The sequence below is a fragment of the Nipponia nippon genome, unplaced genomic scaffold, assembly GCF_047370975.1.
Source record: "Nipponia nippon isolate SJK-2023a ecotype South Korea unplaced genomic scaffold, ASM4737097v1 scaffold_4, whole genome shotgun sequence".
Classification (NCBI taxonomy): Eukaryota; Metazoa; Chordata; class Aves; order Pelecaniformes; family Threskiornithidae; genus Nipponia; species Nipponia nippon.
This window is the reverse complement of record NW_028262358.1, coordinates 51,639,996-51,655,513: the sequence shown is the minus strand read 5'-3', so window position 1 is coordinate 51,655,513 and position 15,518 is coordinate 51,639,996. Positions and strand designations below refer to the sequence as shown.

Sequence of the window (15,518 nt, the reverse complement as noted above, 5' to 3'; positions counted from 1 at the left end):
CATGTGGACTTCAGCTATTCATTACAAAAATTTCAAGCCCTTTTATCACATTGTGATCTATTTACTTTGGAAAAGGGCAGTGCAGGGCTTTCCAGGTTTAGCTTCCAGGCATAAACAAACTCAGTTGGCTGAACCTATTCAGGAGCATTTAGCATCCATTCCAAGAAAAACATCATATTGGCCCCAACAGAAGTAACTTCTGAATACTATTTCATTTTATTGATTGCTGCTTTTAATTTTAGCAATATCTTTTGATCATTATTTGAGGTCTTCATCCAACCAGTTTTTGGCCTGGTAACCAGCAGATGAAGTTGGCAGGCTGTTGAGATTGCTGTTATGAGGCAGACAATACAATCATGTACCAAGTAAGAATGAGTGTACAGTGTGTTGCTTCAGCTGTACTTAACTAAAGATTTTTAAAACAAGTCTGACATCAGTGCTTGATGGATTTTAGTTTGCACTAAAACGGGGTGGAGAGAGTGGGCGTGAATGTGTTTTGTAGATGAAATATTCAACTAACAAAGAGACAAAGAGGAAACTGGGACATGAAGTTCTCCCAGAGATCTCCTATGTACTGCTAAAAAGTCGAATTAATGATGTTTTCAAAGTCTCTAAATTAGCCTTCTCCCAGTGAAGCCAGCAGTAAAATTCCCAGTTGTTGCAAAGGATATCAAGTTAGGTCACTACTCTTTAGGTCACTGAAAATCCTACCTTTTTTTTAAATTATTTTTTTGTGTACCCAATGTCATACTGGTGTCCTCTGGACCTTAAACTTCAAACTTGCTTCCTGCTTCCCTAAGCTTGTGCCATCACCGTGCCAGCTTGCAGGTGGCCTCCGCTTTGGTGCAGCCACAGATTTCCCCAGTTGTGAGGAAAGGGCGTGTGTGCATTTGAGCCGTTGCCTCCATGTAGTCTGGTTGTGCTCTCTGGACTGAACTCCCTGACTGTAAAATACAGATAATGGCACTTCCCTGCCTACATGGATTATGTGGATTCCTCAAGCTTTCTAGGGATAAAAGCCAAAAAATAATGTAACAGGTGATGTCTTGCTGCATATTTTATCTACTGGCATAAAACCATTACTCCATTATTCAGAAAAATGGAGACACAGACAAGAAAAACAAATTAAAAGCAAAGTAAAAAGCACTATTAATAATAATGAAGAAAAATGAAATGGCGTATGACCTGATTTCTACAAAAACAAATCCCTGCAGATACACAAACCACTACATTAAATATGATTCTCCATATGATTAAATCAGCTTCTCTCAACTTGCCTACCTTACTGCTTGCTTAAAGCCATTTACATGTTTTCTGCACATACTTACCCAGAATACGAGAAGGGACTACTCAGTGCATGTACTCTAGTAGTTCCTAGAGAATCAAGCTGAAAACTGCTAGAGCATTAACTCTGAAGCGGAGCCACAGCTGGAAATCAGTAGGTGATACACAAGGGGAACTACACAGGCAAACACATACACAAATAAACTTAACAGGAATCAGTAGGCAAACATTTTGGAAAAAAAAGGGAGAGGTGTTTTTCTAAATTTGCTAATTAGAGATAGAAATATTTCCTTACAAACTGTAATCAAGTCAGATAAAATGTGGACTAGTACATTTGTGTCTTTTTGCTGAATCACTGTGAATGCTGTGGTGTCGGATACATCTGGGTGAAGCTGCTGAAGGACCATCAGGATCAATTAGACATGGGGTTTCCTTCTTCTGGCAGCCTTGGTCTGGTGCTGTCTTCTTCAGGCTTTTCTGTTGCTTGAAGGGGAACTGAAGGAAGCACGAGAATTTTGCTGCCTGGGAAGAAAATCTAGTTGTTCAGAGCTCTACTGCAGCTCTCCATCTCTGCGTAGAGTTTCCCTAGAACAGCCATCACCACAGTAGTCAAATTAAGTCAGCATGAGGCTAACCAGTCTTCAGAGTTGATAGTATGCTTTATCCCTTACTATCTTGTTGCAAGTGTTGCTTGTTGAGCTTACTGCACCCAATGATTTACTTCTATAGTAGCTTGAGCAGCACAGTGAACATGAGGGACACAGCAGCTGTTGTTGCCTCAAAGCGTGAGAAAACTGGCACAAAGGGCTAAACCTTCCCAAACTTCCAGGGCAGCAGCATCTCTTGGAATCTGGCCTCTCACCTCAAAGTACCTCAGTTTCCCCTCCACAAATGCAAATTTTACTTCAGTTTACATGATCTACAAGATCTGTAGGCAAAAAGCTTTGCTACCATACTGGTTTGTACTATAGAGTGTACCTTACTATTCATATGCAAAAAGCAAACCCCACTGCTTTTTGTCCTTTGAGAGCGTGACTTTTCTTTCCCGACAGTGGTGTAATGTTTCTTCTGGAGTGCCATTTACTGAATTTTTTTTAAAATGTACATTTTAAAATGAAATTATTTGGCTTGCAGTTTGCGACGAGATAAGGCAGACATATAAATGATATTTTAGTCAAAGTCACGGCTCCCAAAATATTATTTATGTTAAGCTTTGAGATATGCTTTTTCCTTAGGGAGCCAAGCTGTTATATATTTTCTTCTTAATCTACTCGGTATTCAGATTTCACTGCCAGCTGGAATTAAATATTAGAGATTTTCTTTGTTGTTATAGAGCTGAATTATTATAAAGATAATTATTATTATTGAATACTTCAGTATACATCCTGTACTTAATCCATTTAACACACACTAAAAGGAGCCCAGATTGCAGTACAAGAACAAGTCTGTAATTGTTTTAATCTGAAAGATGAAGAAGGTTGGAGGTAAAGAGAATTCAATTAACAAAGGCAAACCTAGATGTAAAAAGACACAGACTTCTTTTTTTGCTTTATATCACCATAATAAATCATCTTCTTTGAATATACAGAACATATAGTTAAACATTAGTGTTTCCAGAGTAGTAATGCTAGTGGAGAACATAAACCCACAAGCTCTTGAAACCTTTGCCTCTGCTTATGCCCTCAGGTTTGTTTCTTTCTTGTTTTGTGCTTGAGTCCTGTTTCTCTTCTAACCCCCATGGCTGCCCAGGACTACTTCCAGAGACATGTGTGCTGAACCAGAGGAAACGTTTGCCAAGGCTGGCTTCTGGCTTCATGGATGCTAGCAAGCAATGCCAGTTCATAAGTTTTAAAAAAAGGAAGAGTCCCCTCTCCATGCCAATGACAGAGCCAAGAGTGTGTGGGAGCTCTGCAGTCCTGCTCGTCCTGTCAGGAGCTGCACCCCGTTACTGGCAGGGATGTTGCCGTCACGCCTCTAGCCATGACCAATTGTACTCAAAACTCAGCAGGCCCCCCCTGCACATACACATGCGCAACAGGTCTCTGCATGAGCCTTTGGAGGCTACCGAACCAACTAGATAGTTAAATTGGGTGAGATGAATTCCACTCTCATAGTTCAGAGTGGAAATAAGAGGAACAGTCCGAATAGACACTGAAGACTTCATTTGTTCTGTTCTGTTTTGTTTTGTTTCAAATTACAGTATCAGTTAGATTTTTTTAAAAAGGCATTTTCCATGCAAAAAAAATTAGGAAAATGTAGGAAATTTTAGGTCCAATTCACACATCTCTATAGGAATTCTAGCATTCTTACAGTGTCAGCAGAGCATTAATCCTGATTTTTCATATACACTAAATTGTGGAAACTATGAGAATTATTCTTACTGTAAACAGGAATTAGTTTTAGAGCCTGTACCATCTCAAACTTTTTGTATGTATGTATACAGAAACAGATGTATATGTATTAATACAGAGATCAGGACATGTTCTGTTAAAATCTGCAGGATCAACATTTTTTTTTTGGCAGGGTGTAAATCTGGACTGTATGAAGAAACCCTATGTGACAAGGGCCTATAAAGTCAGTCTCTAAAAGTGAATAATCTCGAGTCAATGCTGGAACTCCTTTCTTTATTCTCCTTTCCTGCCCTTGCTTATGGCTTAGATGAACGCTCATAATCCCATCCTCTGACACATTCTTCCCAAGAAAGAGCTGTTTCTAATCTAGCCTTATGACTCATGCCTGCCATGCCCTGCCCAGGCCAGAAAGAAATACGGGAGCTGATCCATAGTCCATTGACTTCAATGGACTTTGATCCAGGGGCATAAATTACATGTTTCTACGTGGCAATTAAAACATTAACTTGTTAGGGCAGGCTGTAACTCAGTAAAGCTGCCTTACAGTGAACAAGTTTTTCCTCCTCTATAAGAAAGACACCAAAAAAAAAAAAGGGAAAGAGATTCAGACTTCTTTTATTCCAAAAGTTTGTGGGTATGAAATATAGTGATGAGCTCCCATGTAACACATTATCAAAGTAAAATTAAGCAATGTGATTTTTTTTTTTTTCCCTAGCCTGATGGCAACAAGCCATATAAATTATAAAATAGACCCAGGTACAGGAAATCAAATCATGAAATAATCAGAGCTCACAGTAAAATACCCCCATTAAGATAATGTACCTAAATGACCTACATTGCAGCATTCTATTGCACTCCTACGCTTCAATACAGCTACTTCTGCATACGTTTTAGTTCACTGGTGCCAAAAAGGAAAATGGCCTCTAAGAAACGGCCGTTGCCCTCTGTTTGCCTCTTCCTTTCTCTCTCATTTTCTTAATTCTACCAGTTCACTCTCTCATTTTTGGTACCTCATCCCTTCATCCCTTTGTTTCCTCAAACTTTTAATGTCACTTCCAGCTGAGACAGATGGATACTCCACTGCTTTTAGCAACTGGGTATTTTTGTAGTGAGCCTGGGATTTCTTTATACCTCAAGCTTCTTGCTCTGCACTGACTGATACAAGGCACACCAGGCACACCCATATTTTCAGGACTCTACAGTCATGCCATACAAAATATTAATTCAGACTTGATAAAAGAAGTCCATGGCCCTGGAATTTATTTTGTGCTAATAGTATGTTTTAATCAAAGGCTAGCCTCTCAGCTGGGAGTCTGAATCAGTCAAGGAAATACATGACCCACCCAAGATCTTTGTACTTGCTTACTTTGTATTCAAATGAAAAAAGAAAGAAAGTAAGTTTAACATTTTGACCACTTTATTTATTGTGCGTTTTTTTCCAAAGCTGAATTGTGCAAATACTTACATGGCATGTTGGATGTGGACAGTACCCCTTTCATTTCAGAATAAGACAGCAGTGTAAAGCACACCAAACAGTAAGATTGTTCAGGCTTGAAATGCTAGTAAGCTTTACTTACTGTGTTAACGTTGTAAAATGAAAGATGTCCCTCTGCCCCACACTGTTTGAGCTGTGAATGTATTTTCAGAAATAAACCCATATTCTAATTCAATTTAGGAGAATGATGATAGAGAAAGCCCCTGAGGAGTCTCCTCCTGCCTCCCCTTGCCATGTCCGAAGTATGCCGTAAGCACAAGACAAATGAAGCCCTGTGAGACCAGCTTGCACAACACTTAATCAGATCCAGTCACCGCTGCAACAGCACTCACAGTTAGAGCTGAAACTGCATCCTTAGCTAATCTTCCAATGGTAACGAAGTCTATAATGAGTATGTAGGCAGGTTTTGTGTTGTAGGTTACAAATACACAAGCACAAATATGGCATAAAGCTGGATGTTTCTATGAGAATTTGGTCTGAAAGCAAGACCCCTACAGAAAGCCTGTTAGGAAGGAACCCTGAGAAAACACTGAAGAGCCACAGTCTTCCCTCCGCCAAAAAAGCTGTTAAGAAATACTGCCGAAAAATCAAAAATTCTGCTGAATGAGCAAAGGAGTGGTCAGAGAAAAAGCAGCTGATGCAGGGAACATCCTCCACCCCACTTCACGCTCATGCACTCACACACCCATATGCAGGCTGCTCTCTCTTGCAAGAGTCACAGATTTCTGACTGTAGATGTCAAGCAAAGTTCCTCCTGGTAACCCTGGCTGCTCTCCATGCTGACAGACTGCACAAGTTCAGAAAGGTGTAATTTACCCCTCTTTGTACCATGATGACCAATTAAAACAGTTACTCTTTTTACTTAGTGGATTTAAAACCCTTGGCATAACTTCAGTGTGATTTTGGTGTGATTGCATATGCAAGAAAGCAAAAACCAACAAACTGCGCCAACTTCTGAACTCTGTGTCCCTGAAATCACTGGGAATTTTGTTTAAGCAAGAGTTCAGAATTTGGCCCTGATGAAAGCAAACTTTAGCAGCAATGCAGGTTGGCCTCCGCACGACTAGTCAAACCAGTGATCTCCCATGCAGGTTCTGTTCCACTCCAGGCCACAGTTCCAGCACCACTCAAATCTGCACTGAGGGCGAGGACATTTCATGTGCATGCAGCCACCTGCAAAATAGCAACAGAATGGCCTTGGTACTTGGCAAACACTTAGAGATGTTAATCAACAATTTAGCAGTTTTAAAATCAACTTTCTTAGGTGTTCGTTTACTAACCAAGTAGAATATTTAATAAAAGAAAAGAACAAACCAGAAGAATACTTTTCCTGGGCTTTCTAAAACCTGGTACTCCCCCTCTTATTGGAGTGGAACGTACTGGTCTCACTTGAGGGACTGCACGATTAGGAACTGCAGTCCTGTCTGAAACTGGAAGAGATCGTGCTAGGGATAGGGAAAAGCGATGACAGTCTGTGGCCTCTCAAAGCAATCATGGAGGTGTCTGCTCAAGGATACTCTACCCTACTCCAGCTGTGAGCCAGAAGTTGAACAAAATTCAATTCTTTTTTGAATTTGGATTCAACAACTGAGAGGTTTGCAAAGAGAATAAATCAGAAGACACAGACTTTGGTGGCTGACTGCTGATTGCATCAAAATGACATTAGTAATTTCAATTAATTTGACCTTCTTAGTATCTGAAGCAGCCTTTTGATCACATCAGTGTTTCCTGTGTGTTGGATTTCTTACGTGCCTATACTGTGAGAGCAGCTTTAATCTCTCTGCTCACAACCTTGATCAAATGTTTATTTTGTAATATATAAAACATTAACATTGTCAAAGGTCATTACAGAAATACACTGCAAATGGAAATTATGTTGCTTACCACACAAAGAAATCTCTTGTATAATTCAAACTAAAAAAAAAAAAGCATGCAGAATGAAGAAATGCTGAAATGTCATCTTGGTTTGACTCTGGATGGTGATACGAGGTACAGGGAGTTTGTGATCCCTACTGTACAACCTGCTCCCCTTATACCACCTTTTCTGTAAATGCCACTCCAGAATGATGCTCAGAAGGTAAAAACAGCAGGAGACACAAGAACTGGTTTGTTAAAATAGGCCTGTCTGCTTCATGTGGCAGAGAGAGAAAACTAGCTGTGATGGCAAGGTCTATTTGTCAGATTATATCTTTGTGTAAGAGATGCAATTCACCAGCCATTTTTATATTTTATTTAAATGTAAGCATACCAGTGGCCAGCCTCCGTGTTACACTTTACTTAAGGTTTAGACCCAATCCTCTCTTACAATTCATATTAAGCCATCACTGGGTAAAATGCATCTCAATCCTGGCACAGGACCCAAAGCCCAATAGGCACCTTCTGTCAAACATGCGCTCTACCTGCTAAGCCACATAAATCATGTTATTCTCTGCTACACGGCAGCTGAGATCAGCAGTCAGAGTGGAGAGTGCCTCAAGCAATGTGGCCTACAGCTTTGTGAGTACAGCAGTCCTCTGAGAGCTGTGGATATGTGTTTAAGCTCACTCAGACTGGGAATTGAGCTGTGGGAAAGTGTTTTGCTCTTTCTTTGGCTATTACAGAAAAGTTATTGGCACATAGAAGTATTCTACAATGCCTATAGCTATACAGGCTATTATAGAAAAGTTATTGACCCAGAGAAATATAGTCTATTATAGAAAAGTTATCGGCATTGTCACTGTCCCTTGTAAAAAAACAGCGTCCACAGAAGCATTTGGGGAGGGAAGGCAGAATTATTCTCTTGTGCGTAGTCAGCCTACTCCTCCCAAATAAGGACTGTTGGCAGACTTCGGTGTACAGTTGTCAGCCTCTTGACACCAGCTGTACTTAGGCAGAAGTGAAGTGCTCCTTTCAGTTTACAAATGTCAGCCTAGAAGCTGGCACGTGCAGTACCCATGACCAGAAACAAAAGCAATCACTGCACTTTTTAAGCTTCACGCCTTAATTCGCAGAATCACAGAATCACTGAGGTGGGAAGGTACCTTTAGAGATTATCCAGTCCAACCCCCCACTGCTCAAAGCAGGGTCAACTAAAGTAGGGTGCTCAGGATTGTGTCCAGTTGGGTTTTGAATGTATGGGTTTAGAATGGAGACTCTTTCTGGGCAACCTGTTCCAGTCTTAAACCACCCACACGGTAAAAAGCATTTTCTTATGTTTAAATGGAATTTCCTATCTTTCAGTTTGTGCCCATTGCCTTCTGTCCTTTCAGTGGGCACCACTGAGAAGAGTTTGGCTCTGTCTTCTTTGCTCCCCTCATCAGGTATTTATTTATCCAGTCCTTTTATCATCTTTGTAGCCCTTCACTGGGCTCGTTCCAGTCCATGTCTCTCTTGTACAGGGAAGCCCAGAACTGGACCTCCCAGTCTAGACGTGTCTCACCAGAGCTGAGCAGGGGGGAAGGATCATCTCCCTTGACCTGCTGGGGATGCTCTTCCTAATGTGGCCCAGGATGCTGTTGGCCTTCTTTTCTGCAAGGGCACATTGCTGGCTCATGTCCAACTTGTAGTCCACCAGGACACTCAGGTCCTTTCCATCCAGTTGGCCCCCAACCTGTATTGGTGCATTTCCCTTTGTTGAACTTCAAGAGGTTTCTCTCAGCCCATCTCCCAGCCTGTCGAGGTCCCTCTGAACGGCAGCAAAAACAGCCGATTCCAGTATGTTGAAACATTTCTAGCCTGCTGCTGTGGCTTTGGCATTTTGCATTATGAGGCACTGTGCATTATGAGGCACATGGGTCGGGCTATAAGCAAGGAAAGGTCTTTTCCTGCTTATTATCCATTTTCAGTAAATATTTTCTTTCAAGGATAAAAAGTAACGGCCTTTATTTCCTTTTTGATACACGGGGGATTTTTACAAGCAACTTCCCTAAACATTAGTGCGAGTTGTGTAAATTATATCATGGTGTCAAATAGGGATACCCTGTTTGTGACAAGTGACAACTGCCTGTAATTTAACAGTAAAGATTTTGTAGCAGAGTCTTAGAGAAAGGAAAGGTCCTAGCACTGCTTCCAGCCTGACCAGAAGATTTTTTTTATTTGGCTATGTGCAAACTGTTAAGTATGAATAGTCACGATTATTATTTGTCTATTTCTTATCCAGTTAAAAGTTCTGGTTGCCAGCCTGTTTTACAAGTCTGTAAATAATTTTTTGACCTACCCCTCTGTTATCTCTCTTCTGCTGCCCACCTTGCTCTCCACACTTTGCCAAATTTTGTCTCGCCTTCCCACTCTCAAATTCATGCTTTCTTTCCTGGTGCTTCTTGTCCTTGAAGAAGTCTCCCACTTTCCATCTGCCAACTGCCTTCTTTTCTTTCATGAAAACCGAGATTTCAGGATTTTGTTCTATTTCTTCCTCAGTAATACTTCTGTAGTATCACTGCTTGAAGTGTCTTATTTGGCGTTTTCAGAGTCCCATTTGAATAAGTGATGCCACAAAACTGAGAAGCATCCTCTATACTTAATATTCATATAATATTTAGGCAACAATTTTAATATCTTTTGATTAATTAACATAAATACAATTAAATCTTGGAACAGGGAACAGCATGAACCTATAGGGTATAGACTATTTGCTGTTCCTGTTCCCCATTTTAACCACCCCAGTGCCAGTAGATCACTTTTCTTCCTACATGGTAAGCATTGACTAGTGCAACCAGTTTGTCAGGACTCACGTTTCTTCCTCCGACTTGCTCTTCTACTGTGGGCATGTCACTAGGCTGAGATTCACCTCATCTAAATTCAGCTATATACAGTGTAGACATCTACAGCAGGACTAATTCTCCACACCCCACTTTCAGGTGCGATTCTTCTGGCCTACATTAGACATATGTTCTGTTTCAGCGTGAGATGAGTTTTGCCCTACAACTGTCTATTTTTTCCAGTGACAATGGAAAATCTAGACAACTAGCAGACTGAAGTCATATGAAGTCTACGTCCAGTGTCTCTCTATGTCTTAGTTTCCCTAACTATAAAATAGCCGTGCATTTTGTGAGGCTTAATTAGTGGCTTTAGAACTAAGTGATTTAGATTTAGATAATTTAGATAAAGTGACAGAGGGAAGATTCAAGCTCTGTGTGCTCTTCCTCTCTTGGAATAATAGTGTGGATATGTACACACGCACGTTCATACCTTTATATTGTAAAATGAATGACAGTCAAGTACGAGATAGCTAAGAAATTTACCATTTTTTTCTACTGGAATATTGCAGCTGGGGCATGGCTTGGTTGTCTTCTTGATTGTTTCTCTAGATGCCTCTTCCCATCGAGCTTGCATGGCTGCATGTTCATCAACTACGTATCCCTGCAAAGAGAGAGAAAAAACACCTGTGGGCATGATACTGAAAGGCTGCGCCAGGGCATGGTGTCTACACTGAACTGATAACTATTTACCCATGAGAAACAGACAGGAGCGACTGCAAAGCCAGGTAGGCTGGACTTAGTGAGAGATGCAGGATTTTTGCTTCAAAATGCAAACTTATTTTCTCCCAGTGTGCACAAGACGTGGCGGGGGGAGCTGCAGCAGCTGGCGTGTGTGCCATCCTGGGGGTCCTTCCTACGTCCAGCTGCAGCACAGGCTGCGTCCTCCCCACTGCTCCCTGCCCCGAGTGGCAGGCAAAGACCTGGCAGGAGGACACAGGGGGCATCAAGCCGTGCTGCAAATGCACAAAGACAGGTAAAGCAAAAGGCAAGGTGAAGCAGGAGTCAGATGAACCCAGCTGAGACATGACGTGTTAGATGCTGTAGGTTTGATTCTGCTTCAGGGATTAAAATCCTTCTTTCAGGAAAAGCAAAAACCCTAAGGCAATGCAACACTTGATAATGCAGAATGGTCAGGTCCCTGGAAGGAAACTGTTTTTCATAATAAAGCATACTCCCTTGTTTTGGAGGTCTAGATTTCATTCAAACATAAATCTATCTAAATTTAAGAGGCCTTAAGAAGCACAAAGAAGAAACACAAAAATTTTGGAGAAAAAGTAAAAAAAAACAAACCCAAAACAAAAACCAGTGAACAATGAAAGCAAGTAGCTCCCCAGACAGAGTGACACGGATGGAAAAAGTCATCATGAAGAGTGTTTTAAAAGGGACTCCTGTGTTTGTCCTATTTATGACTGGGACAAAATTACATAATCTACACAAGTGTCCTACTTGGCAATTTCCTACCTGAAATGATAGTACAAGGACAAAAGAGATGTCAGTGCCTTGGGTCATTTCTATCATACAAGGTTGGCAACTACGTGAATAGTAGCTGTAAACAATGTATGTAGGTTCCAGCCTTGAAGTTCTGCTCTCTCCATTCGTAATGTGGGTTTTTTTCAAGCATGTGGGAAAATTATGAGCTTAAATGAAATTGTATAGTTTGAAAAATTCCTGTAACTTCTTGGTCTATACCTTCTAAATACTTGTAGGCTGTTATGTGGATAGACTTTTAATATTTATTTACAGGGATAATTTTTTAATATATTTTTTTCTAATAAGACAGAAAAAGGAAATTGACCCAACTTATAAACATGCAACATAACCATAACTCCTCTGGATTTCTGCTAAGCTACTACTGGTAAAACCTGTGAGTTATTGCAGTGTCAGTGAGCATGACCTAGATTTTATTTCTTGGCTGAAGTCACCTGAGTTAAAATGGAATAACAAAGAGCAACATCTGCAGAAATTCATGTCTAGCTCATCTGGTGGCCATTGCAACATGCATCTTAAAAAAAAAACCAAAACAACAGGCTTTCTTAATCAGGAAACCTCAAAAATGTGTTTCTGGTATTATTTCTTTTATTTTGCTGCCTACATCAGGCTCCTCAGCCCTTTAATGCCTTTTGTTGCCCTTCACCTAATATTCTCCAATTTGCCAGTATTTCTGATGTAGAGGTGACAAAGGTGAACAAAGTCTTCTCAGCTGTATCCTAGAAGTGACTTTTACTTTTAGCTCTCTGCTTCTGGAGAGGGAACTCGGCCCTGCACCCTGCTGGATTATTCAGCAATTCAGCAAAAGGATGACCTCTGTACAATGGTACATTTGTAAGTTCTGGGAAATAGAAAAAGCTGCTCAGGCTAATAGCAAAGAACATCATCTGGTATTGATCTTGCAACACCTTGATCTTTAAGGAAAGATGACTTTAGCAAGCAATCTGAGCTAACTCAGAGAGGCCTCAACACAGGATGGGGAGAGTAGGGAAAGCTAGACCTGGGCCTCAGTTTGCCCAGTGACAGAAGGAAGATGATATTCATTTCATCTGGTTGTAATGGGAATTAATTAATTAACATTGTTAAAGATAATTCAAGATGAAAATCACTATAGCAGTGACAAAACATTGCTACTCTTTTCACAATAATAGCTACGTGAGAAGACCAGATGTATTTTTAATTTTTGTAGTCAACCCAGAAGAGCTTCACAGTGGCTCTGTTTTTCCCAAATAGTCCAAATCCAAACTGCGTGGTTCAGTACTTAGAAACATACCTTTTCCCCATCTTCATGTCTTTGTTGTGCCCTAATAGCAAATAACACTGAGGCAAAATTTCACATGCCAGATTGCTAATTTGATTTGTATAAAGATATTTGATCTCTAGTTCTGAAAACAAATACAAACTTGGGAGAGCTTAGGAATAACTAAAATAAACCGCACATATGCAATTCACCAAGAAAGAACAAATTGCTGAAAACAGCAGAGTGAATTATTACATTAATATTTTCCATTGCAAAAATTCTAGCATGGCATAGATGCAGCAGCATGATATTTTCAGCCCATTAGAGCTGAAGCACCCCTTCTATGCCCAGTCTTACTGAATGCTAAGTTAAAAACTTCCTGCTGCGGGAAGCAAATGCAGGGAAATGGTACAGTGATGGAGTCTCTCCAATCCAGTAAAGAAATCATACCATACTGATCTATGAGCCTCCAGTGTTCATGTGCTTTATTTAGTGCTCCACATACAATGACTGCAAGCGCACATATATTTATCTGCATTTTTCCTCAAACAATAAAGGAAAGGTGTATGGCAGTTCTCCATTACCAGTGTCTATTTAAATCACCTTCTTTCATCCTAAGCTAGCAAACCTAATCTTCTTGACAATGGCCTAGGTAATAGAGCAGGTCCATCAAGCAGAGGTGGCTCTTACTTTATTTGGCCTTCCTGGACCTGGATAGAAAGTTCAGAGATGCTCCAGGTGTGCATCACATGCCAGTTTGCTGAGGACAGGAGACTTTGATCACTTACGATACTGACCCCACACAATATGCTCTAGTTCCCCAAATATTACAAAATATTTGTCCCAGCACTAGTGAAAAGCTGCTAGATTCCATCCATGCCACTTTATGAGTAATTTTTTTGATTCTCAACTGTGCTGCACATTATGACCAGGAATGAATACCCATAAACAACAGAAAGCTACAGTAAGAGCTGTTGCAAGCATTTTTCAACGTCCCCTCTGCAATATTCCCTTAGTGAGACAGGGGAAAAAGTCTGTCTTGTTGTCACTGGGTCACACTGAAGGATGCAGATTTAATTCTATTCTGTTTCTATGCTGAGTCCTATGGAAAAGCTAACAGGGATAAAGAGAACAGAGACTGCTTAGCACCATACAGCAATACAAGAACATGTACATGGAAAGGTTTTAATGCAGTTAATCAATATCAGGCAGTACTGGAAAAAGTCCTACAGAGACAGAAAGCATCCTGAAATAGAAATAAAGTGTCCTTCTTAAAGCAGCATCTCATACAGGTACCAAGGCACACATCGACTTGTTGGTAGAACTACATAAAGGAAACGAACTATGTATTCACAGTCAGCAACTAAGCAGTACCATCCAGATTAAAAACATTTATGGCAAACCTTCATGTTCAAAATACCGGAAGCATTAGATACATAATGTTAAATTCTGTCATACACCGCATTATATACTGTCTTATGTAAGCACACTTCTTTTATGATCATGCTTATTTTGCCTAGCATAGACAACACCTGAAAACTGAAGACCCTTGATTCAGAATAGAATATGAAGCTGTTAACATTATGTTGTGCTTAGCTTTAGTGAATGTAATTTCTGGACTCCTGCTTGTTTGTTGTTGGTGCTTAATTCCTTTCTGATAAGCAAAAAAAGCTGGTCACACATAAAAAATGTATCCTAGTGTAGCTTCCTTTAAATCAGAAGTACCTTTCCTTTTGATCAGAAATGCTTGGTGTTAAGTTAATTTTCCTTGGAAAAATAAGATTTTTTAAAAATAAATAGAAATATGTAAAATTATGACTTTATGTGAAATATAGCATTTTAAAAAGGCTTAGATGTCTCAAAACAGAAAGTGTTACTCAGTTTCTAGCACGAATGTGAGAACAGTTACGGATATTTGAAAGGGCTTGAAAGGAAGACAAAGAATAATTCATTGTACACAAAGCAATGTTCAGACCACCATAACATTTAGATTAACACAGCCCACTAATTATTTTGGGCTAGAGCTCTAAGCAAAAGCAGCCTCATCTGTTGAAGCCTGATCTACAAGAGATGGTGACAGTCCAACTTAAATTTCTTTTGTTTTCTCAACTTCTTCTGGGCTGTTTTATGAAGTCATGTTCACATGAATTAACCTCCTGTTGTGTTTAGTGGTGTTTTTTACTTCAGGTGTGGGGGAAAAAAAAGCAGATGTCTAGGGAACTAGATAGGCTGGAGGACCTTTGGAAAAAATCCCATTATTTGAGTCACTTAAGAGTCAAAATCTCACAAAGAGAGGTGTACACAGCTATGGGACCAGTGGTCTAGTCTAGAGAAAGATTTTGGCTAATCAAAACACTAAAAAATGGATATAGATGTGGAATAGGAAAGATATCCATCAAAGGGAATATGTTTCATGCACCAGAAAAATAGAAGTGTCGGGTACCACACTGATCCAGTTAAACTCACATGAAGCAGCTTTGTGTGAGCCAATTTGTCTGGTGTGCCTAGGGAATTCTGCCGTAAAAAAAGAGCTGCTCTGTGATGACAGCAACTAGCTAAAATCAAAGTGATATACCCAGCGTATTGTGTCTGATGCAAGATGAAAGAGACTTTCACTAAATAAAATCAGAGAGCTCTGGGTTGGTGACAGTGCACATCAAGGCTCTCACTCTGCATGTAGCTGGTGAATACTGAATTTACACTGCTCTAAAGCAGAAAATCTAATCTAATACAGGTCATTCTTGTATAACTGTTTTCCACGAGCGGAATAAAGAACATGCCTTCTCCTGTAAGTGGCAACACAGCTGCAAATGACTGTCAGCTTAACCTCATAAACAAAAGCAGCCTGTCACATCTTTTTATTTTATTGCTGCCCAAAATAGGAAAGCTAAAATTCTCTCTCTATAGTTTCCATCTATTTCTCA

The 15,518-nt window shown here is 40.1% G+C and overlaps 1 protein-coding gene across 1 annotated transcript in view; it reads right to left on the bottom strand.

Annotated features, from left to right (window-relative positions):
• Positions 1 to 4,880: 4,880 nt before the first annotated feature.
• Positions 4,881 to 15,518, bottom strand: part of PRKN (parkin RBR E3 ubiquitin protein ligase) — a 780,164-nt gene continuing 769,526 nt past the window's right edge. The window contains exons 11-12 of the mRNA XM_087774081.1: positions 10,350 to 10,467; positions 4,881 to 6,303 (exon numbers count right to left, since the gene is read on the bottom strand). Coding sequence (XP_087630207.1) covers positions 6,194 to 6,303; positions 10,350 to 10,467 — 228 coding nt within the window. The 3' untranslated portion in view covers positions 4,881 to 6,193. The remainder of the gene's footprint in view (positions 6,304 to 10,349; positions 10,468 to 15,518) is intronic.